Raw genomic sequence first — 26213 nt, 5'->3', positions numbered from 1 at the left:
AGTCCTCCCTCGGCACACATTATGTGTTTGTACAGTCAGCACAAAATAAGATGGCAGCAATAGCCTTCTTTATGGCATGCAGTGAAGAAATGTCCACTAAACATGCATTATTTTTGAACCCGTAGGTAGTTCACATATAGAGCCTAACACTGATTTCTGTCACATCTTGAATATAAAAAGCAATACTAAATATGGAATTTCAAAGGTAAACTCAAGTAAAATATTTTTCCTCTTTACATTCACATATTTCTTCTGAACTGAAATAAAATATCCCACATATAACCAATCATTTTTCTTTGCTGAGCAACAGATTTATTTTTCATTTACTGAAAAAACATGTTTAGCACAAAGATATGTTATGTAGGAAGATAAAGCATAACACTTCAGATTTTCACTGATTTTTGAAAAAGACATTTCTCAACTTGTAGAACTATATAAACACAGACATGAAAAACACCAACATTACATTTTTAAAAAATTAGCAAGCACATTTGGCTTTAATAAAAGTAAAATTAAACTGGTAACTTTGGAAACACAGCATTCTGTGAGATGTGTACATGTTTCTTCAGGAAAAATCTACATGTTGATTCCAAATCACATTTATCTATTGGAGCAATATGAATTCAATGAATATTTAAACCTAGTTGTGTCAAGAGGATAAACAATGACCACAGGCATTAGGTCAGGGAAAAAATGAGCTCTTAAGATAGACAGGCATTCTTACTTAAAACCATTTGATCAAAAATTAACTCTCAGTGCACTCAGAGTAATCTTATTGATTAATAATGGCTGAAGTTAGAAGTGATGAAATTTTCAATTGCTTTAGGTTGCTATTACTATCACTATCTTAAAATTTTTGAGCCCAGCTTTTCATTATATATGAGTAAGATTCATTTCTTTCCATCTATGTATTAGCCCTTCAAAAGGTAAGAACTTAAAAGGGTAGACGAGAAAAGAAACAGTAACAAAAGGACCAATATGTAGAGGAGAGAGATAAATGAATAAAATAATTTAACTCAACCAGCATTCATTATTATTCAAATATCATTCTACCAGAGGTTTACAAAGACAGAGGGGGACACAAGGGCCCAACTCTATGAACTTAAAAATATACACAAGAGGATGGTAAGTTCTATATGTGTGATAACAAAAGAATAGAATTTCCAAGGTAAAACAGTACTGCAGGTGCAATCATAGTGTATGCCAAAATGCTGAGAAAATCTGGTGTCATCATAACCGGCTCTAAAGAGAAAATATATATCTGATTATGCTCTAAGGGAGGTGTGGGATTTGGCACAGAAATCTCAGACAGGAGAATAGCATAACTTCATTGGAAATGGGCAGGCTGTTTTGGAGCCAGGAATAACTCAAAGGGCCAATAGGCAAGGTGGGCAAGTTAATAGAGGGCCTTGAATATAAGGCTGAGGTCCGAGTCGGACTCAAGATCTAATTAAGGAGCTACAGCAGGTTTTTAAACAGAAAAGTAGCTTCAAAAATATTCAGATGTTTTATCTCCATTATGTTAAACAAGCTCTTGGGTTTAATAAAAATTTGATCCAAGTCATGTTTGCATGTACAGGGTGGACCTCACTTTGAAGGCATTATGATTGACATAATATGGTTTATATGTTTATATGATGAAAAGCTAGATTAAAGAAAAAAAAACCTTTCAGATAATCTAACAATTTCACTTTTTAATAAATGGGCATAAAAGACATTTATAGTTGACTATGCTGAAAATGATTAGAAAGATGGTTCCAAATAATTTTGGAAAAATTTATTTCCAAATGATCAAATAAATAAATGTACATAGTGCTATGAACTGAATGTGTCCCCCTCCCTCCCAAATTCATATGTTGAAGCTCTAACCCCCCATTGTGATAGTTGTTAGAGATGGGTGGTAATCTAAATGAAATCAAAGGGTGGGTCCCTGATGATGACATCAGTGCTCTTATAAGAAGAGACACCAGAATGCTTTCTCTCTATACCATGTAGGGCACAGTGAGAAGGTGGCCATCTACAAAACGACAAGAGAACCCTTACCAGGGAGCTGAATTGGCCAGCACCTTGATCTTGGACTTCCCAGCCTCAAGAGCTGTGAGAAATAAATTGCTGTTGTTTAAGTCGCACAGTGTATGGTATTTTGTTAAGGCAGCTTGAGCTGACTATTCATATAGTGTCATTATAAATAATCTCAGATACTTCACTGATCCTCTCTCTCCATGTCTTCCCCTAAATTTTTCTTGGCTTTTCCTTAAATGAGTGACAGGCAAGGGAGCATGAACCCATGTTTATTGAATTTTAGTTAGCATCTGTAAGATGCTCTATATATGTTATCTAATTTAATTCTGGTAAGAATATGTGACACCATGATCTATGGGAAGTATTTCAAGACGATTTTATGAAAAAAAATGATAGAAAATTTATACTTTTTATAATCCACAATTAGGAGTTTTCTAAATAGTATACATATATAACTAATTTATATCTGATAACCACAGTGGACAATGAAAATAAAACACTCCTCAATAACTTTTCTTAAGGATAATCAATAATTTATTTCTCTTTTATTGTCACAATTACCACAATTATCTAGCTACATGACCAATGCCACTACATATCACAGGAAGATTGTCCACCTACACTTTACTGAGACAAAGACAACGGCCATTTATGTGTTAAATGTACAATGGGATGTTAAAAAGAGGTGGTTTTATGTATAAGACAAGATGTAGCGGATGATTTATTAACAGGTTTGAATTACTACGCATTATGCCAATAAGCAGGTATAGAAATGTTTTGGCATTGAGTTGTTATCAAAGTAGAAAATAAGTAAACTAGAGAAATAAATCCAGATCTTAACTTACAATAGATACATTAAAATAGGAAATTAATTGGCTCCTCAGTATCTTTGTTGAAGTTTTTTTTGTTTGTTTTCTTTTGTTTTGTTTGTTTTTATATATAAATGAGTAATATGAATATATCACAAGTTAAAGAAAGATCTCAGCCAAAAAGAAGGTACCAGTATATGAAAAACAAATGAAAAATTACCAGGTATTTTTGCTTACAAAAAATTTAAACTATAAAGAGTCAGAAAATATATATAAAAACGCCACATTGAACGAGGCAATCATACTCTACCCAAACTGGTAGCACCCTCTTAAAATCAGTTGCATCCCATTCATTCCGTCATACAGTGGTGACTGACAAAAAGGCATTATGAACTCGTGTGCCATCAGGAGACTTAGCCCCATGGGTCATCAGTTCTTGGATTGTCATCCAGTTGTCCAAAATTTTCTTGTTTCTTTTTTTCATCATCTTTTTGTGACTCAGTTCAATGATGTTGATCTCCTTCTTGCCCTCGCTGCCGCTCTGAGGACTCTCCTTGAGACACTCCAATCGGCTCCGCATCATGAACTCTCGGCGCCGACGCTGCTCTTTGGCCCGAACCAGGTGTTGCTTTCTCTCCTCTTTGCTCCAGTAGCGCCCCATTTTCATCTCGCTCATGGTGTCATCATCTGTTGTCATGCCACTCCGTTCCTCCTTGATCTTTAAGGCACGTTCCTTCAGAATCCTGTCTCGCACTGGTCTCTTTGTTATGTACCGAGTCCCATCGCTCCTAATTTTCACCTTCCATTCCATCTTGGGCTCTGAACACTTCTGAGACTCCTTGCACATACTCACCAAACTGAGCTGACTCTGAGCATATTCTACTGCAGATTTCTGTTGAATTAACTGCATGTAGCTTTGATAATGTCGGGCATGTGCTGGGATGTTTGAGTATCTATATGAGGAGCTGTGGTAAGGAGAGAGGTAAGGGATGTGTTCGCTGCCTGTCTTTTCTTGGTCAGAAACCTTGTTGCTTTCTGAAGTCTTCTCCTTGCCTTCAATGCCACAACCTTGTTCAGTGGCTTTGGCTTTGGGGGAGATCGATTCTTTACTGCTCTGTCCAGAAGAGGACTGATTGGCTGCAATTGTGCTTCTCAGGTTTTTCTTATTGGTGAGGTTGATCATTCTTGGAAGGGAACTGTCAGGGGAACGATCCACAGTGAGAGGAGTGCTTCTGCAGCTTTCAGCTGTGTTGTAAGCACTAGAACTGTCCTTGTCTGACTTTTCTGGGTGTTCAATGATGTCATCTAGCTTTCCCCTTTGCATATCAATGCTGGTGTTATAGTTTCTGAATCCTCCATCATGCAATGCCCAGATATCTCCATACTGGTCTGTCACTTTCTGGAGCCTGTGAGCCTGCATGATATTCTGACACTCAAGTTCAATGTTTCTTAGCTCTTCATTAAGCAACTGTAGCTCATGCTCCACTCCCTCTTGTTCCCCTTGATTGCATTCTATTGTGCTGCTCGAGTAATACAGGTCATACTCTCCATGGTTTCGAATCTTGCATTTGAGCTCCAAGAGCTGCCGGAATTGTTCACACTCCTCATCTTGGTTTCCAGTGCAGTCTGAGTCAATGTATTCACCGGATAGGAAGCTCTCATTGCACGGAAGTTCCACGCTCCCTAGAGTGTCTTGGCTCTGCCCCAGCTCTCTTTTGCTCTTCAAAGATGTGCTGTTGGGATCCTCTGCTGCATTCTCCTGCTCTGAGCTCTCATCGTTCCGCAAGCTTTCATCTGTGCGCCCCACTCCACTGTCCTTCTCATGGTTGTTGGATGAGGATGTGGCTGTGTCTGTTGTGCCTTCTTCTTCTTCTTGTTTTTTTGGCTAAGAAAATAACGTTGAGGGAAGAAAGAAAATACCAGTTGTTGAAAAACGTGCTGGAAGAACAGTGCTTCTTGGCAAAAAGTGCAGTTCCGAGAAAGCTGCTCTAATTTTACTATCCATAACAATGTTAGAAATAAAAGCAATTAGCTCGAGGCAGCTTTTTATGCAATGAAATAAAGAAAAACTGCTATGATACTCACTTGGGGATACATAAAATAGGACATGTTTAAATAGGTGATTCTTAAGGCTTTCTCGTACTTGGGAGACTGTGGTGTGAAGGTGTGTAAATGAGGTGACTTAACAAGTTTCTGAGTTGACAAGACACAAAAAGATGAGAAGAATGTCTAAACGGTCTTTAGCAATATGGAAGCCTGAAGTTCAGAAGCCACATCACCCTCTTACTGTTTTTCTTAACGTTCTTAAAGTTCAGAGGAAAAGTTCAGGAATAGGGTAGTATTGGAGCCTAGGACCTTCTATCTATAGATGAGGACATTTAATCTCAGATGAATTTAGCTTATTAGTGACAGAGAGTCTAGAAGGCCAGTGCCATTTCCCAGCATCAAGATTTCTTATATGTCCAGGATGCCATACTCCTGCATACATATGCTTTGAACTCAGTGCATCTCCAAATCACATGTCTCAAAAGCAACATGTCTTAGGATTCATGAGGTACTTAAAAAAGATTTTTCTACTCTTAACCCATAATTTCTTTCAAAGGTGAGTTTTATTCTACTGAGAGTAAACGACAGTTTCCAAGAAAATCTGAGCAGCACTTATTGCCAGACATAGACATAACATCAAAAATGGATTTTGACATATGTATGTAAATATGTATATGAAACTTCACTCCCTGGTAATTTTTGGCTTTCATGCAGAATGATTAAATATCACTGCCCTAAGGAAATGCATATCTAGTTCTTTGTCTGTGAATAGGGTAAAGTTACTTTTTCTTCCCCAACTCCTAGTATAGTAGTCTACAAGGCAGTTTCTAGGCTATATTTTCCTTATGTCTAAGTTTTTTCCTTTAGCATGTGTAATGATATAATTAAATATAATTAAATCTATTAGTGTTAAACAAGGACAGGATGGGTGATAAAAAATATGCTGGAACAGGTTTAAAAGGGTCTCCCCAGATAATTGTTATTTTTTCCCACATAAGTAATGACAGAACAAAATGCAACAAAAACTGGAAAGGGGAGAACGTGGCCACGTATTGTGTTATTCTAGAATTCTCAATCTTGCTCTAAAATATTCTTCCTCATATGTTGAAAACATACTCAGATTGATTTATAATGTCTTATTGATAAAAGACATAATGTTATAAATAAGTAATATCAAATGTGGTGACATCTGCACTTTGTGCCATAAGACCTCCAGAGGATATTATTGATATTTGACATTTGAGTTTCTATGCCATATTATTTACATTTATATGCCACATTATTTAATTTATGTTTTTCTCTTATCGAATGATAAGCTGAAAAAATACAAGAAGGCTACTTACTATCTTTTTAAAAATTTTACATGCAGTACAAATAACACAGACAAATTATGCTATGGAAGATATTACACAATATGCTAACAACAGCCAGAGGACCAAGGGTAGTATGTAAAGTGAAACTTTCATATAGTTATTAATTTTAGTTTTTAAATATGGATATTTATTTTTAATTAAATTTCCTTTTCTTTTGTCTCTGGTTTAGGAACAAATGTGAAAATAAAAAGAGTTTTTCTGTTCTCCAACTTAGAATTCCTTGTTTCTAATGTAATGGTACGCTATCATTTATCATTTCCCTACGGAATTATTCTAGTGACAGGCAATGTTTCTACCAAGACATTGCTAATGTAGTATTATTGTTTATAAGGGCAAAGGACATTTAAAGGTTTCTGTACTTCTCATCATTTTTCAGTCTCATGGTGAAGAAAAATTTCCACACAATGAAAATCTAACCTCAGGGACATCTAGTGTTACCTCAAAACACCTAGCATTTGTATTATGTCTGATGAGTAGGCAACATTTGACACCGTATCACTTCACCTGGACAGGATTTCTCTCTTCTTTCTTTATTCCAACATCCTCCTGTCAATTCTGTATCAGGTCACATTTTGTATCTAAGAGAGAAAAAGCCTGGAGCAAGGACTTTCTTGCTTATAACCAGCAGCTGCCACCCGAAAATATCTTTATTTGTGGCCAGTGTTGAAGTCATACATAAAAATTTCAATCTGTCCTACATTGAAAAGCCATCACTACAGTAGCAGCATCATTTTTGAGCATGAACTACTGTTTATGAAGTGGCCAGTGAGCATCCTTGATCAGCACAGAGTATATTGCACACATGGTTATGTTGACACTATAATTTGCAATCTAATGATTGATTTAATATATGGACATGTGCACATACACACACATACATCTCTGTTATGGGATGTTAGAATGTCAATATATTTTATCATTCAGCTTGGAAAAGTGATAGGATGTTTGTGTTTCATGTTCCTAAACCTGTCAGGTTTTTTAAAAATTCATTTATTTATTTATTTTATTATCATTTAGGGAATGTTAAGAATTAATGCTGAGAATAGAATTATAATTAAACAAATCAGTAAACTGACAGCAGAAGTGTTAATAAAATTATATCAGGCAGATGAATGTCATGAATCTGAAATAAAAAAATCTATGATGTATTGATCTTGTTTTTATCTAGTAGGAAAACAACAACAACAAAAATGAGGACTTGATTTGACACAAACCACACTGTGCTCTTTTACTAGCTATCAATTAAATAAGGGTAGGAACTTTGCTCATTTTTCTTTGTATTCTCAGAATCGAGTGTGGTGCTTGGAACATATTAGGAGCTCAGAATTTTTGTTGTTGAATGAATATGTGACCCTAAGGCAAAATGATGTCAATAATTCCAAGCAGAACTGCTCCTATTTAATAGTATAAAGGTGTAATCATAATACCAAAAACACAAATAAGACGGAAGGCTTACATCATGTTAGCATCTTCATTTAGTTGCCTAAATAAATATTCAAATACATACATTAATTTCAAAGTATAAAACTACAGTTTACGGGGAGGGGTTACCTCAGGAGATACAGTTTGGCTACAGCTGGCATACTGGGAAGCAACGTGCATTTTTACTATTAAATTTCTGAATTAGGTTGAACAGTATCTGGGTCAGCATTTGAATACTGTACTCTATTGACAATGGTCCAGAAGCTTCCCAAACTAGAAATATTTTTAATAGAAAAAAATTGTATTTAGTCTTTCTGCTTCATTTGATACGATCCTTTGCTCTTAAAAATTACCTTTATATGGATGTTTGATCAAACTCTTTGATTTTGTTTTTTACTCCATTTATTGTCATACACTAAAAAAAGAACTAGCAACATTTCAAATGATGTAGTTCAAATTGTTGGCCCTACCTGCTCCACCTCATTGGCAGTGTGTTGCATTGCTTCATTATGCTGTTCTTCCAACATTTCCAAGTTTAACTCCTCTAAGAATTCATTCCTTTCATCTTCCAGCCAGCCTTCATCCAGCTGCAAAAAAATACATTAGTACATTATATTAGCTTAGTGAGAACTCATGCTAAAATAAGGGAAACTTAAATGGCGATGCCTGACCAGTTCCTTTTATCATAATGATTCTCTTTAGAATACCAGTCTCTGATAGTTCACCTCTCAGAAGGAAGAAAAGGTGACCAAAAAAAAAAAAAAAAAAAAAAAAATGGACTCTTATGCCTTTTATCCTTTCCTGAAACAGCTACAGATTTTCTCTTACAACCGAGTAGATCTCACAGCATACAACGTTACCGTCTTTCAAAATGTATGAAAAGCATACTGTATAATGTCACGCTCATTACCTCCAACAGTCCTCATGTTAAAGAAATGCAGTGGTACTAATAGGGCCATGAGACAATTGGGCTTTTTTCCTTAATAACCACCACCAACATGACTACCCACAAAGTGCCCCTCCCCCACACGGCTTTTTCAGTTTTAGGCAAATGGCTTCCAAGTAAACAAGATGGCTGCTTGCTACAAATACAGACATCATTTATTGTATCAGAAAAAAAAATCTAAGTTATTCTCAAAAAAACAAAGAAGTGATGCTACCCATTGTCTCTTTTGATTCATTTCCCAGGCCCAATTCCAAGGAAAAATATCTGAAAAGTTACATTTAAGGGTGGTGGAGTGATGTGGAGCATGCAGAGTTTTGTTTGTGGGTGCTGAATGCAAGTATTCTTGTGCAAGTCTTACACAAATTAAACTGAACAAATCCCCTTGAGTTGTCAATACAAAGTGAAGTGAGAGAAACTGGTGGTTACCTTGCTAATATGATGAATGTTGACAGCCAATACAGATAATTTTTTCTCAAAGTAGATTGTGGTGCTGGATTACATAAATTATCTGTCTATGCTGATTAAATTAACTGAATTATTGTCAAATCTCTGCTTCACTCTGTTACAAAGAAACAGCAGCTTTCTAGTGAGTCAAAATTGACAATAGTTTGAGGTGTTTTCACCACTAAATAAATGGGCAAAATAACCTTTTCTTTAAAAGTGAATTCTAAATTTGGAAGAAGGACATTAAACTGCATCAGAAGAGGCATTAGAATATGTTTATCATATTCATTAATATGAAGGCTATCATAGGTTTCTTGATATTAATTAAAGGCTATCTAGAACTAAAATCACCTCAAATTTCACTGGGGCCAAAATCAGGGACACATTTATTCATCCTCATTTATCCTAATGTAGCCTTAATAACTTGACCAAGTTCTACCCCACTGACTTTGATATGCAGATGAACTATGAAAATGAAGCTGACTAAAAATTTAAATTCAGTCCAATTTATATTGTCCAAGTTTTACATTCTTTAATCCCTTTTAAGTTTCACGAAGCTGCAAATGCTTGACTCCAAAAGAAGCTACTTAAAGCTAGAAATGATCACTTTTTGTAAACACACCAAAAAATTTTTCTTAAATCAGGTCAAAACAAAATATTTGCTGACACTGATAGAATGAATGATGGAACAAAGTCTTTTGAAATTTAAATGAAGAGGTGGGGAAAATAAAGGGACCACAGGGTAGAAATTAATGGTTCTCTGTAAGTCTTTTCTTATTAACTATCCCCTTGGATTCCTGAGTTACCATCTGTATTTAGTGTATGTCTATTTCGAGTAGGCTTTCCTCTACACTGGAGATATACACAGCACAATCAGGAAAGAGAGATTCTTCTTGCTCACTTCCTTTCCCTGTCCCTTTCCACCTAGAAGTACATTTATGGCAGTCTGAGTCTAGCGCTGTGGCAGAAACAGAAGTTTTCCCCGAGCTGAGATGCCAGAAAGGGAGGACTGTCATTATGACACAGGGGGATCTGTCTGCACAGTATTGGATCATACACTGGCATTTCAGAGAAAGAAACGACCTGCACTGTCTCCAAAGTAGTGGCGACAAGTTCTTATGAGAGCCCTCTCTGCCCCCATGTCCCAAGGGAAAGAGGAGAGAATAGCAATATCGTTAATGGTCTGAGGAAGAAAATGGGCAGAAAATGAAAGGAAGTTGACAGGGAATGAAAGAAATGAGTTATTTATAAATATTGCACAGTTGCACAATACTGCCCCCAGCAACTCTGTAGATCATTTCCAAGAATGTAGCCAGTATTGGAAACATTAAAAAAAAAAAAAAAAAAGAAGAAAGACAAAGGCTAGAAAAAGCACACAAAAACCTTCCACATTATCCCTGAAAAAAAAAAAATACACATGCAAAATAAAAAATAAAAGCAATCATGGGATATATTGAAATTGATGAAAAAAACATAGGTGATATAAAGACAAGTTAATTTTTTTTCTTTCCCTTTTTAATGCCACTTGATAGCATGTACTGTTCAAATCATATTTTTAAAGTTTGGCTTTCAAATGCATTTTCTTTATTTTTCTGGAAATCTGATTTTCTAAAGGTAATTAGCTCTTTTCCAGTGTGATGAAGGCTAAGGGGCTTCAGTATCAAGGGGCTAATGCAGATCCTGAGTTTGACAGATGGGACTCCTACAGAGTCAGACGATCATCTTTTATCAACTGTGGAAAGGAAGCCTTGTTTGAAAATTCACCTTCTAACATTGATATTTTGGGTCAGGACAGGTATTCAAAAATGCCACTGGTTCTACCAAGCATATGTAGTCTATCTAAGATTAACAGGATCTGGTCTGAAGTCATTAATTTCTATTCTTTTCACAGCCTATTATAGCTGCTATGTGGCAAGGAAATGCTTTAATTCTAAATTAATGAGGTTCTCTAGCAGTTACCTGGAAAGGGCAGGGAGACCAAATTATAATGTTGAAATACCTTTTCTACAACTACTGAGTTGTCTTCAATTTACCATGAGTTTCACTAATATATATTTAGCCTCATTATTCTGTTCTTTTTCAAAAATGGGATCAGTGAGATAAACTGGTTTGTGAAGTATCCAGGTAATTAGTGCAATTTCATATGCATTTTAAAAATTCACTCCCAAATAGGAAGTGAAGTCAGTTATAAATGTTCCCTTCCCCATTCCTAAGACCTCAGGTGTGTAACTTTACTCTGCCCTGGGCTATGGCAGGCTTTATAGGAACCATTTAGAATGGTCAAGGGCATAAAGAAAATATATGCGGAAAGGGTGATCTTTTATAACCACTATATTCAAGTCAGGATTCGGATCTGACACTGAAATACACTTACTCAATGTAATTTATAGATAGTATGCAGTTACTGAGTCTGAAAGATATCAGATCAATAACCTAGGAGACAAATGGTGATATAACCAACTTCACTCAAACTACTGACAGATGGATAGAATGGTGACAATGTAATGTCCTTTCTGCATTGTGGTGGGGTATCAAAAGGATATAAAAGGAAGTACCAGTGGTACTTTTCTTCCACCATTACCTCTCCTTTACTTTCATGATATCTCCCTCTGTAAAGATATAAAAAAAAATTCCTTTAGAAGCTATCAGTTTGTTTTTGGTTGGATAGATTTTTTTTGTCACACTAAAATTAGAAAAAATTCATTTACCATACATGGAACCACACCATGCTATGTAACGCTCTTTATTTGTTAAAATTATTCTAAAAAGATTTAAGTTGATAGCTAGATATGCTAATGTTTCTCTCATTAGAGATTCTTTCAAGATACCTTAAAATGTCAATTAAGTATTTTTAGATGGAAACCTGAAGCAAGGATCCACACAGAATTAAAAATCATGTAAAGTCAACCATTTTCCAGTTATGCATTCATTTAAATAACTGGTAAAAGAAGGAGAGAATAACGATTCAATTTGGTGTGTTTTTCTTTTTAAAAAGAAAATGTTTAGCTGCCATTGTGTGGAGCAATATAAGGTAGTCTTTAACTTATAATTGTTTTGATCAGGTTGGTAACTTAGGAAAGATAACTCAATTATATTTTGTATACTTGGTTTTACCAACATCCATGGCACTGAACTGCTACAGAATAGCAGACAATATAGAATATGGAATATAAAGGTTGGTTTCACGACTTCTGATCTCTGTTTCTGACCTGAATCTCTGGCCTTGCTACAAGCAGCACGATTCTTTTGCATTCATCGCTAGAGAGCAATGCCACTGCTTCTTCTCGATTCTGGACATCTTCCCCATTTATCTAGAAAACAAATGAAAGTGGCACATTAGTTTCCATTTCCACAATGCTGCACACAATAAATGGCAAATATCAGCTCATTTATGGTAAATGTATGGACAATGACGCTCACACAATGGGCTCATCTTCAGCCCCTCAGTGGTAAGTGCCTTCACTCAATTACGCGCTTACTGTAAGAGCCATATCGATCCCTGAAGGATGGCGGACATCAGAGGAAGCAGTTATGTTCATAAATGTCCAACCTGCGCCCTGGCAACATACATCTAGCAACACAATTAACCAGCCCCTGACAGGTGACGTTCATCTTTCTCCGCTCAGAGTAATGGAAGTGTCACTCTGAGATAATAGTGCTGGGGGAAGCCGTGTGGCAATACCACAACTGAAATCCGTCATCCTGCATGCTTGCTGCGAGCCAATTAGAGAGCTGCAGTATTATCTCTCACCAGACGACGCTCCCAGGCCACTGTTGATTGCATTTTCATTTAATCCTTTCATATCTGTGTGTGGGTCTGACTCAGTTGTCCCAAATCACTCTCAGAATACCTTTCAGTGCTTAACTAACCCAAAGAAGGAATCATTACGAACATCCTCATCAACACTCCAATTCCTTTCTAAGATTTATCCTTATCCTAAAACAACAAAACTAAGGCAACATCTTGAGGCTCATCTCTTAAGTGTATTTAAAAAAATATTTAAAAAATTACTCAGAGTAAAATTAGCTTTTTGCAAGAATGCTTAGTGAAAGAGACCAAGCTTGAGTAAACTTTTGGTTAAAAAAAAGAAAAGACTCCAGTGGCATTCAAAATACAGCGTTTTTCCTTGTTTCTAAGTTCTATAGACAGAGCAAATAAGGTTTCTAAAGTTTGTATTTTAAACTACATTTTCATATCCAAATGTATTTAGCTCCTAGTTACCCCAACTTTTTCTTTGGGTATTTTAAATTTATTTATTTTATTGATTGTGCAAATCCATAGAGACAATGAGATTTTTGATCCATAATACACAATCAAAATACATGAAAATAAATTTCAATTGAAGAGGTCAAGTAATTCTATGTAAACTAAGTATTAATTATTTCAATAAATTAAAATGTGGCTGCACTGACCATTTTTTCAATAATTAATCTAACATCTTTCACTAAGGATTTCTGTTTAAAAGCATGAAGTAGACTATTGAGGTTTTTCCTTGTGGGTCTCTGGCATTTTGGCTGATATATGATGACAGACATAATTACCAAAACCAAGCCTAGGAAATCTCAAATTTGACCACAATAAATGATCCATATTCCTAGACTCCTGTCATATCTATTGAGCACAAACAGAGCAGACAATAACAAGCAATGGCGGGGGGGGGGATTGGCAGGTGGGGGACAGGAATCACACAACCTCGTCACATTTTCTTTCTCTGATCAAATGAGTATCAGCTTAGTTTTTCACTTGTATATGTAGACAGGAAATGCAGCTTTTGTAAGTTTTAAGTGCATTTCCTTTTTTTGCAATTCACAAATAAAATTTATCAAATTGGAAAATAGAAGCTATGATTCCAAAGTGGAGACTCATGACTGGAAATCATATATATATATATATATATATATACATATATATATATATATATACATGATTTGTAAATATATATCTGAATATTTGTAAATATGTATATATATACTTGTAAATATATACATATACACACATATATATACATATGTATATCTTGAGCTTATTTAAGCCCTTTACATATGTTAACTCATTTAATCCTTATAACAACCCTCTTAGAAAGGCACATATATATGTATATATATGTAAATATATATCTGAAAAGCTAATTTTGTACTGAATCCAAGACCTTTTTTCCCTCAAATAAAGATAAATTGGCAGTGATGGATTCTATTACACCTCTCCCACCCCAATTAAGTGTAGTCTGAAAATAATGATTTGAAAATTTTTACTTTCTTTGAGCTTTGAGGGCTATGGCCATTTCATAGTAATTCTTAGTAGTGTATCTGCAGTGCATCAACTTATCTATCAGTCATGGACGTAATCACTGTCCTTCCACTATAGGCACATTTGATTGTAAGGGGATAGAGTTGGATGATCGAACACAGCTTGTCTTCATCTTTCTTATTTAAAATAAAATCCTCCGTACTTTTTTTTCTGGTTACTACTCAAGTATATACATATTGTCAAATTCTTCATCTAACCTTCACTTACCATTAATCTAAATTCTTTTCATTCATGTTAGTTTAACAGTACTATTATATTCCCTATATTAAAATGCAGATAATAGTACCTTTTTAAGAGGGTTGCTATAAGGATTAAATGAGCTAACATATGTAAAGGGCTTAAATAAGTGCAAGATATTAAGTGCTCAAGGTTGGCACATATTACTGTCGATGCTATTATTATTCTTATAATTATCATCATTTACATCTTAATCTTCGGTAAAGGAAAAACTATTTTCTTCTAAATAAAGCAAATATATTAAAATTTATTCACAACAATCCAATCCATCGTAGTAAACACGGTCCTATTTTAAAAGCTATCTATCTCATATGTACTTTTAACTCTTAGAGAGCCATCAAGAAACAATATGTTTGTGTTTCATTTTCAGTCCTATTACAGTTTGTATTCACCTCTCTCCTCTGTGAACTCATAACGACCCAGGTCTCCAGCCCTGGTATTAAGTCCATGTTTTGGGGGGACAGATCATATGTTTTAGAAACACTTTTACATTCAGAGTCATATGTGGAATGAAATAAATTTTCCACAGAGAGCTGGCATTAAAATGTGATTTATTGTTTCTTTTTCCAAACAAAGACCACTTAGTCAATTGGGTGGTAGATCCTATTGTACTCACAACATTTGTTTGATACCCAAGCTGATCTTGGGACAAGAAATGCAGCCATGGGTTTCAGCAAAGATGTTGTTCAAGGAATGACAAGATTTGAGGAATAGAATCAGAGTTTTCAGCCTTTATTTTCTCTCATTCCTGAATGATGGTTTATAGCTACAGGTTTCCTTGTGGGAAAGTGGTGTCCTGTGCCTGAAAACACCAGCAGACATAAAGGCGCAGGGCTCAGAAACATGGGGAGGAGACAGATGAGTAGTCATGTCACCACAATTTAATGGAAGACTTCCCTTTTTTAAAAAAGAGAGGGAAAAAGAACCAGGAGGAGGCAACATGTAACTCTTGTTACAAATGAGGAAAAACTTTGCTAGATAATATACCTGTCTCATTTTCTGTGGATGGCTATATGCAAATATCAGTTTCAAAAAAGATATTACCTTGGCTTTGAAGAGATTTGTGGCAATTACAAAGATAAATCAAAATCTCACTTTAGGCCCAATATCTAGGATATGCATATGAGTATGTGTGTGTTTGTGTGTGTGTGTGTGTGTGTGTGTGTGTGTGTGTGTGTAAAATGTTAAAATCCTAGAGATAGTTTAATATAGTTGTTCTGCTTGAATATACCAATTTTTAGATATCCTGTATGAGTGCATCAGCGGTAGGTGGGTAACTAAAATTCTTTGTGTCCAACCACCTATAGAATTTCTTATTTGAAAACACAAGAATCTTAGGCAAAAGAGGAAGGATTCATTTCAAATGTGTTTGTATTTTAGCATGGAGAGAAACAAGGTGAATGAATATAGAGACATAGAAATGGGAAAAGAGCTATCCGAAGGGAAGAAAACAGTAAGAGAAGGAAGAAATGTTGACGACCAGTTTATGTGTAGGGCAGAGAAAGAAAGAGAGCTCATTAGGAGTCTTGTTTTTCCACTGTTGAGTTTTTGCGTGGTTTTGTCAGGGAGTAATCCTTAGGAATACAACTGATTATTTTGGCCAATATGAGATTAAGCTGTTTACACAGAATATTATATGCTTACTATCCCAAGGAGAAAATGAGAATATAGCACTCTCTCCTGTGGAAAGCTGATCATATGTGGCATTCTATCCTTCCTCTCTGGCTCAGAAATGCCTAGTCTTTATTCAGTGCTGCAATTTTACGAGAGGGTTTCCCCATATTAATTCCTGATATCACAAATTTGTGGCAATGGCACAGCCGGTAGAACCATCATGTACTTGGAGAGAAAAAAAAATGATAGCACGAATATGTTCTCAGAAGGTTGGTTCATGGTTTTCCTGCTGCATAATCCCTACCCTATGCCAATCTCATGTGAATCTCTCTCTGTGGGTGGTGTCATAGGGTGAGGTCATCTAACAGGCCCATGGTTTAGTTCATTTGGAAAATTTTAGCTACACAATGAGGGCAGGACCATAGAAGTCCTCTGCTTAGGTCCTTAAGAACAGGAAATTAAAATTACAATTGCTCTGAAGAGATTCATTTAAATAAAAGCCAGCCAGGAAACTTCTAGGATAAGAAGTAAATCCTCTCTTTCTCCCACTCCCATCTCCCTGGGAAAGGAGTCATTAATTCTTCATTACAGGGTATCCCATAATCTCCTCATCAGCCATATGGGAGCTATTTGTCTATGGGTACAATTTTGTCACAGTTTTATTTAATATAATTTCACTATCACCCTTAAGACGCTTTGTTTCCTGTATGTGCAGACAGAATTGAATTCTAGGCTTTTTAATGTATCATGTATTTATTCATTAAGTGTGACACATTTGTCATTGAATATAAAGTAATCAGGCAGACAATAGCACTTTATCAACTTGACTGTTGTTTCTTCAATGAACCAACTCCATTAAGAAATGCCTTATTATCCACCAAATACTTTATTTGAAAACTTTATCAGCTCATAATATAGCCAAGAATAAGAAAGTATCAAAACATATAGCATACATACCTGGAAACACATGTATTTATTTCTGTTCAACTCTAGCCACAGAACTAATAGATGCCATTTTAATAACTGTATTTGTGTATCTAGTCTATGGAAAAGTGGTTAGCTGAAAACTAGGAAGAGAGCCAGTGAGGGTGCAGAAGGTAAGGGGTATGATGAATAGATAGTGAGAGGACAAAGTGACAGCTGGAAACAGCAAGAGAAACATGATAAAATATAGACCCAACATATCAGAAAATGTAGCCAAGTAGGGTCATTTTATATCAAGGTACAAAATCTTTCAGACCTTTTAGTCACCGAGCATTTTCTTCTTCTATTATAGCATTTTTAATGATTGCTGGGTATAACATGACCCTGAGCATTAAAACAATGTTACTTTTTTTTAGTGTACTTAATTGGAGATGTTAACCAAATGAACAATACATTTAAAATCATTTTTAAATAAAAAAATCAAATATTTTGAAGCTTTCATTATCTAGAGGATACATTAAAATGGTACCCTTATTTCTTATTGAGGCTATACAAATACAGTTTTACTGCAGATTTTATTCATCTATGCTATATCACTCCGTCCACTGAATACCTTTGTTTCATTCATTTATTCACATGTGCGTAAGTGAGACATTGAAAATACAGGAATAAACAAGACTAAGTCTTGGTTTCCTGATTCACTTGCCTTCCCCTGACATATCCAATGATAGACACAGTCCGTTTTGTTAACTACAGTTCACCACTTAGGGAGCTCACTGAAATAGAAATGATATATTCTGAAAGTTTTCTGAAAACTAGTGGGACTATGAATGACCACTAATTCATACTTTTATTCTTTCCTAGTTGAAGTCTCAGTAGAAGATCCTTGATGAAAATGGAGTTCTTTGTCACCTAGCTAAAGAAAGGAAATAGTACGAAGAATTGGTATGATTTGGAGAGTGTCACCCTGAAGAAAGGCAAGAACAGTAGAAGGCTGGGCAGGATAACCCTCTGACATGCTCATGGTGGCACAGGCACACCTTTATCATGACAATGTCAACTGTATTTGTAAGCATCTGTGTATGCAGCCGTCTTTCCAATTACACAGGGAGTACCCCAAACACTGGGATGACATCTTGTCTACTTTTGAAGCCCTGGTTCTAGGCAGAATGTTGAATACAAACATGTTGAATTCAAAGAAATATCCTTCAGGGTCCATATCTAGTAAGAAGAAATGGGAACTATAGATCTGTCACAATGACAAAAATTTTGCAGATTTTTTTAACAGATTGTACCATCCTCAATTTGTCTTTTGAGTCTTCCTCCCTGTTTTGCAGTTGGATTTGTGGTGGATCTCACCTCTCAAGGGCCTGTGTTCTGATTTGGGGTTAATCGTACACAAAAGATGAGGAGCAACATGTCTTTCTGCAGACATTCTTCATGGGAAAGGACTTAGAAGGGATAGAGTGGGTCAAGAGAGGTTTAGGACAGGAACTTTGACTCTCAAAATTATTGCTGATTTGGGCCAGAACTCTTTCTAGTTCTGCATCCCCCACCCCCACCACGGTCTGCTTACCATCTCTCTCATTAAACTGAAATTTAATCAGTCTTTGTGTTTTCACATTTCCATGTGGAGAAGAAAGCATAGTTGCTACACCTGTCACCAGCAACACGTTAATAAATAGTTAAAATGTCTCCCGACTTCTAGACTTTCATATACGGAACACTGAGAGTCATCACCTAATTTATTCTTGAAAAGGCAGCAATAACTGCTGCTGCTGCTGCTAGTACTAATAGCAATTAATGTTTATTACCTACCATACACTATGATCAGAATATCACATGCACAATCACATTTAACCTTTGCAACAATATGTTTTGTTACCAGTTTTTAAGATGAGGAAACAGGCTAAGAGGTTAAGTAATGAGAAGTAATGTACCCAAGGAAATGTGGAGCTGGAAGTTGAAGTCAAGTTATACGAGTCCAGAGATGATGTCTTAATCACTAATTATTAGCTAATAATTCTTGATAAAAGGCACCGTCCTTACCTATAAAAGGTTTCAATAATAGCTTTTTATTTTTTAAATGTAACCATCCACAGCAAAGACATTCTTTTCTCTAATATTTCACAAGAAACAAAATCAAATTAAGACTTTTAGAGAGTAGGAAACTAAAGGGAATAACTACATCACATACCTGCAAAATACGATCCCCTTCTCGAATTCGCCCATCTTTGGCAGCAATGCTATTTGGATCTACCTGTAATGAAGAGGATATACCATCTTCAACTGGATATGCAGTGTTCCCCCACAAGAACTTAAAAATGTTTTTAAAAATATTTTTAAATATCTGGTTCAAAATTATCTATTGATTTATAAAGTGCACGTTAAATTTTTCTGTCAAACCACTGATTCTAAAAATGTAAATGGACTCTTTTAGAATAATAATGTAATTAAAGAAGACTAGTGAAGAACTTGATTTGAAAATTGTTTTTCTCTCCCTCCCTCTTTCCCTCTATTTCTTCCTACCTCTTTTCCTTTTATCTTTTCTTCTTTTCTTACATCCATTCACTACTATCAGACATTAATCTTCAGCTGACATGACCTTCAGCTGATGCTAATACTTAGGATTCTCTGGACCCAGGAAATTTACTTTCTATTAGTGGGATTTTTAAATCCTGCCTTAACCGTCTTAGAAAAGCTGATAGTTATACTGTTAAGTCGATACTTATTAAAGGGATTTCTGCATCATGAGCACATTAATTTATAAAGAGATTTATAATCTATGTTGCTCAAGAAATGAAAAAATTATCTTACCCATATGGATTATTACTAGACACTACTATATATATATATGTATATATACATATATATATATATATATATATATATGTATATATATGGTGAACTATGTTAACTATAAAAGATATTTAAGGCTTTATTAAAAGTTTATCAACATTTTAATGGGCCAAATGGTGTGATGACTTATAGTTCACTGGGGGTAATTATATCTATCACATTTCACATGATGGCAACAAACCACTTATTTGAACTTATTCCATCAATTTTTTTTTCAAGTAAAGTATTTCAAATATTCTATAAGGTTGATCCATCCTCTCCAGATGTTAGATATTACTTGTTTATTAGGTGGTAGTACCCAATAAATGAGTCTTAAGTTATCAATCAAGAACAAAAGATACTATAATTACATGTAATAGGTATAAAGAAAACATTTCTTCCAAAAACATATGTTCCGTTCCTGTGGCTTCTTTACTATCCCCGAAAAACACAGTTCTAAAGCTGACATATTCAAATAATAAATAGAGACTTACTAGATGGAAGCGTGGGATGATTAATTAATTGTGTTTTATTTAGAAGCCATTCTGAAACTTTGTCTTCAGAACTGTAACCAAACTAATATTAAACTTCTACATTTGTACCTGTGTACATATTACAAAAGACAATTCTGCAGGTGTTTCTTTATACTTCCTCACTATAATTGGAGGGATTATTACAGTGGTACATTTAAAATGGTTATATAAATCAAATATTCTCTGGAGACTTTTCCTTTGCAAAAGCAGTCACTAAATTCTTTGGTAAAGTGATAAAGACTAACCTTTATATTTATAGAGCTGTGTAGTTTTCCAAATGTGTTAATTACAATATCTTTTCCATATTCTAAACACCTCTTAAAAAACAATGAAATAAACATTATTATACTAAATTTCTAGTTGAGGAAGCTGAAGCTCAGTAAGTTAGGTAATGTTTTCAAGGTCATGGCCAGGAAAACGTGAAACAGCATGGAACAGCAATTTGTATCTAGTTTCTCTAAACTCTGCACATACATATACATATATACACACACATATATATGTTTTCACACATATACATACATTTATACATGTACATATGGAATAGTTAATATACACATGTATACATACACATATACATAAGTTTACATCTATATGTAATTTTTAATCATATATATATAATTTTTAAAAATCATACCTTACTACCTGTCATAAAATGACTTTTTTGGGAGTTATAATAAATTTTGCTTCACATTTTTTTCAAAGTAGTTAATACTAAGTGTGTTTTACATTCAAATACCTCATTTTTTTGAAAGTAATTATGGGGTTGAATAAAACAAACAAATAGATGCATTCCTTGAATATTCAAATTATAAAGCCTGTCAGCGGAGTAAAATATGTGATTATTGTGAAAATTAGATTTAAAAGAATTAGTTAATGCTATTGTTAACAGAACTGATAAAAGACCGTGGAATGGAAGGACCAATGTTTGCTGATCAGAAACTTTACTCGACTTCCTGTACACTTATGGGAATTTATTCAGATTTACACAATGTTACTATTTTTGCTGTTTTCCTTCCTGGGATTCTGTGGTGAAAGCATCCACAGTAAACAAGCTGATAATAATTACGTTACTTGGGCAACGTAATTTACTTTCCTAATTGAAAGTGACAAGTCTTGGAACATGGCCAATTCTTCACATTGAAGCCTCCCAAGGATTTTCTCATTGAGAGTCATTTCACTCCATTCCTCACAGCCTCTCTCCCTACAGCTCCCCTCCGTGGCATTTCTTACCTCGCTGACATAAATGCCGGTGTCTTCTTCATCATCCGTTCGGTAACAGACTGTCAGGCCCAGCTTCTCTTGACTGCTAACACGGCACAGCTCGACCTCCTGAGAGAAAAACACACACCGGACGACATTTATCTCAGAGAGAAATCCCACAGCAGAATGGAGAACTCACTGATACTCTGGGTTACTTTGGGAAGTTTTCATAATTATTGCCCAACATTTGAAATTAAGTGGTTACCCAAATCATCAAAATTTACCTTCAACATGCATTTCTGCATTTTTATCTCAGTGTTTTAAATGTCATTGTAAAGTTGGAAATGTGAATTTATTTTTTGGCATCAAATCATAAACTTAAAACTCCTTAGAAATCACACAATAAAGTATAAATAAAGTATGCATGAATCAATAAGGTGGAATCAATAAAATATTTGAGAATGTCAAAGTAGGTGGAAAATGTTCATAAAAATATTGAGTTACTGTGCTTTTATTTGTATTTTAATAAAACAAAATAAAGTTCAAATAAAAAAGACTATATGAACTGTGCACCATTTTTTTTGAATTCTATACAATATAATAATAAGCTTGTGTTGTGTGGCTCAGGTCAAAGTTTTCTATTACTTGGCAGAAGCTCTGGCCCTTGGGATGAAATGGGTTCATCCAGGCTGAAAGGAGAGACATCAACCTTCATATGGGCAGAGGCAATGATTCAAAATGTAGCAGTAAATGAACAACAGAACACATTTCCTGAAACACATGGCTAAGGGGCTTGAAATGTCAGTCCTTAGATAATGTATATTGAATCTATTTCCTGATTTATGTTCAGTAAAATAATAATAAATTTCAGTGTATTTCATTTTTTATATAATGAAATAGACTTGTACTACTCTCAGAAGCACATGACTTTAGGATAAATTGCATAATTCCAAGGACTAAAACACGAATTGGTACTCTCATCATGGAGAACTTGTTCCTATTGGATGGAGAATATAAAGCCTTTTAGTAAATAATCAGATGAGAAAGAACAAAGCAAATTTACATTAAAAGTTAAGTCTGGGTCAAGTGTCTAGAACTCAGGCTCTGTGGAAGTTGCAGATTTGTCTGTCTTGCTTCATGCTCTTTCTCCAATGCCCAGAACAGGGATTTACTGAGTGTGGGCATTCGGAAAATGCTGGTTGAAGGGTGATTGCTTCTATTTTGAAATCTTTCCTAGTGTTTGTAACTTTTTGTAAAACAGTAATTAAGTAGTCTTTCCTCTTTAATTGGGAGTAGATTGTGTGTGTGTGTGTGTGTGTTTGTGTGAATGGAAAGAAGATTTTGAAGTGAGATAATAATAAAGTATCCATTAACTACTAGAACTAAATAAAGAAAAAAATCACTTAACTTCAAACAAGAGGATACCTCCCAGTACACTTGAAGAAGTATATTCTCTCTTTCAATTTTGTATTTCAGTGAAGTCTTTGTCGTTGGATAATAAGCAAGGATAGAGCATAAGCTCCACTGACCAATAGTTTCACAGCTAATATCAAACCAAATAGAATTTAAATCTCCTCTCTTGAGACATGTACTGCAAATTGGTGAAATACATGAAACTATGAAGAATGCTCACTTTCTAACTGATGGGCAAAGATACTATAAACTACATTACAGTGGTTAAAAAGGGCATGGTATATGCTGAACAATAAAGAAGAAAGATGAAAATTCTTTTCACCTAGAAGAATAATAGGAAAAGGTGACATGATTTGGCACTGGAAGTGAAAAGAACATACCAAGCAAGGACATTTTCAAAACTGGCAATAATTAATGCCTCCAGAGGGAAAGAATACTTGACTAAAACTGTAACATTAGGAAGGAATTACAGCAACAAAACAGCTTCAATTACAGCAATGAAGTACACAGTTAAGGAGTAAAGAAGCTTGCGATTCCTAAGAGGCCGACAAGAAAACCTAAACATGCCATAAAGAACTGAGATGGAAACCTTTAAATGCAAGCAAATGAAGAGCCATAGCCAAACTTGAAATCCATCGACTTTCAACGTCCTTCCAATAGCAGGGAGACATTTCCTACATGGGAAGATATTTCCAGAGGGGAGCATTTCTTTTGTGAGTGTTTTCTCTGCTTTCTCAGTGATGTACCCTGGTTTGGTGATTGTTTAGAAGATGCATATCAAAATATTTTGCAATAAAATGGAACCAATCTATTAAAATAAAAAGGGCAGAACCCACCTGTAAGACTTCAATACCATAAATAAAACCATTTACCCACAGGTAAAAGGAGGCTAAGATCTTGAGGTCAAAATAACTTTTCTATATTGTCATTGTGTTGGACCTAAGTAAAACTGTGAAACTGGTCTCAAAGTTACCTACAGCATCTTTGTTTCAGTATCTCCCTTTTTAAAACACTCAGAGCACTCATATTTCCTTTTAGCTTCCTGGAGTTCTTAAGGTCTGCCTATCTAGGTAGCCATTGGTATTTCAGGTTTGCCATCTTCTGGATCTTCTTGCAAAGTTGAGCATTGGATGTGGTCTTCCATTTTCTCACAAGTAGCTCTTGAGATATAAAGATAATTGATAAATATTTCTTAACGGGATCATCATTAAAATTTCTTAAAATGTGGGTCAGCCAAAGTTCGGTTCATACTAATAAAGACTGAAAATACCAAGCTTTCATTCAAAAGACAGAATTTCTGGTAGCAGGAATCCAGGCTCTGAGGAGACTAAAGTGAGATTTCCTGGATCCCACAAACCAGTCCCAAGTGTGGACTTGCTTTTCTTTCTTTGGTTGAAAATGCCTCAGACACTACATATTTCATATTGGTACAAAGAAAGCATACATTTTAGAATCAAAGTTCCTTTAATTCTATGACAAAATAACTTATACGCAGCTACCTGTAGACCATTTTGTTTGTGTGAGGCAAAGGTGGCTTTGTAAAGCCTGATTATCTGAAAGGAATTGTCTGGCATGGGTTTAATTTAGCATTCCCTTCACAGGGCACACCAGCCTCTGACTTCTGAAGAAACAACCTCCTGGTAATAGAGCATGTTTTCCCTAACAACGTTCATACCTTTCCGTCTGTCACTTAGAAGCTGTTTGATGAAAAACATAAAAGTGAAATGCTACCTTTGTACAATTTTCTCCACGGAGACGATTCATGGGCGTATACAAATCAAAGCCAAGCCTGCACAGATAGCACTGCTCACCATCCGTCAGTCATTCGTGACTGGAGTGGAAGAATCACTTCATAGACCTGGTGAAACTACATTAATTTTGGCTTAAATGTGCTTTAACATGCTATGTTCTGGGAGCAGGTATAAAGTCCCTTTAAAAAAATAAAATAAAATCATGATATCTAATCCTGTAAGAAATTAATTATATGAAGATTGAGGGTGGAGTAGAAGATTAAAGTTAGCAAAGCTGGCTGTGAAACACCCTCCTAATCTTAGAATGACAAGAACGGGATTTTTACATAAATCAGTTATACTACATTGCTGGAAATTTTCATATCGTTTATGATTGGGTCTGGGGAGGAACAAGGAACTCAAAAAGTAAAAAAACAACAATTACACTTTTGCTTTCTAGATAGGACTCTCTTGTCGGAGGAAGAGCTGAGGCTTGAAGCCTGCCATGGCTTTTAAAACAAATGGTTTCCAAACTCTAAAGAGCTCTGAGATCCACGCCACGAAGGTTTTTCCTCTGAGTAGGAAACTCAGAGGCTGCCAGAACGCCTCAAGTCTAAATAGTCAAGGCTAGACAGGACGGTCATTGATATTAACTGACAATCACAGGAGAGAGGGTCTATTGTGTGCATACCTTTATTTTCATTTCATTTGTTTTCCTGGTTTTTATTTAGCAGACAACATACGTACTACTATACACGTTTAATATTAATCATATACATTGCCTTACATTTTGTATTGTTTAGTAGTAACTAGAGAAATACCATGTTTAGATGTTTCAACAAAACATTGTAATAAAAGTATAAAATAAAATAAATGGGAAATATGAAAACTTTAACCCCCACAGATAAAAGAAGCTTAGAAACTCTACTGTGAAAATATTGATTCAATGTAATGATCTTCTGGAAAGTGGAAACCAGGTATAATACATAGTAAGAAATAAATAACAAAATTCCTGGAATATCCAAATCACTATGACAACAGCATTTCAAAACCACTCACTCCAACTCCAAACATTCATAACCAGGTGCTGCAGCTAGAAACTAATTCACATTTCTAGAGACATTAGGGTAAAATCGAAAGCAACGGGGCCATGCCCTTATACTACTAATAACATCCCTCACCTCAACCCCTTATTCAACTACGTTTTCTTTTCCGATGATATTGTTGTGAAAGAGGACAGTGTTTAATCCCCAATTTCCTAATCTTAGAGACTTTCTGGATTTTTGGGGACATAAAGCTAGACCCAGGTTGTTTGCTTCTCACTGTGGGCTCCGAATCGCCTTAGGAAGTC

At 35.3% G+C, this 26213-nt stretch overlaps 1 protein-coding gene across 2 annotated transcripts in view; it reads right to left on the bottom strand.

Annotated features, from left to right (window-relative positions):
• Positions 1–631: 631 nt before the first annotated feature.
• PDZRN4 (PDZ domain containing ring finger 4) overlaps positions 632–26213 on the bottom strand; it is a 338512-nt gene continuing 312930 nt past the window's right edge. Inside the window, exons 6-10 of one of the 2 annotated variants that reach the window (XM_033118549.1) lie at positions 21750–21848; positions 19343–19405; positions 12272–12373; positions 8143–8259; positions 632–4716 (exon numbers count right to left, since the gene is read on the bottom strand). In XM_033118549.1, the coding sequence (XP_032974440.1) occupies positions 3190–4716; positions 8143–8259; positions 12272–12373; positions 19343–19405; positions 21750–21848 (1908 nt within the window). In that variant the 3' untranslated portion in view covers positions 632–3189. The remainder of the gene's footprint in view (positions 4717–8142; positions 8260–12271; positions 12374–19342; positions 19406–21749; positions 21849–26213) is intronic. The other variant, XM_033118551.1, reaches the window with a different exon arrangement.

Source organism: Rhinolophus ferrumequinum, chromosome 10, assembly GCF_004115265.2.
Source record: "Rhinolophus ferrumequinum isolate MPI-CBG mRhiFer1 chromosome 10, mRhiFer1_v1.p, whole genome shotgun sequence".
Classification (NCBI taxonomy): Eukaryota; Metazoa; Chordata; class Mammalia; order Chiroptera; family Rhinolophidae; genus Rhinolophus; species Rhinolophus ferrumequinum.
The sequence above is the reverse complement of the archived record's forward strand: the minus strand, read 5'-3'. Positions and strand labels throughout refer to the sequence as shown.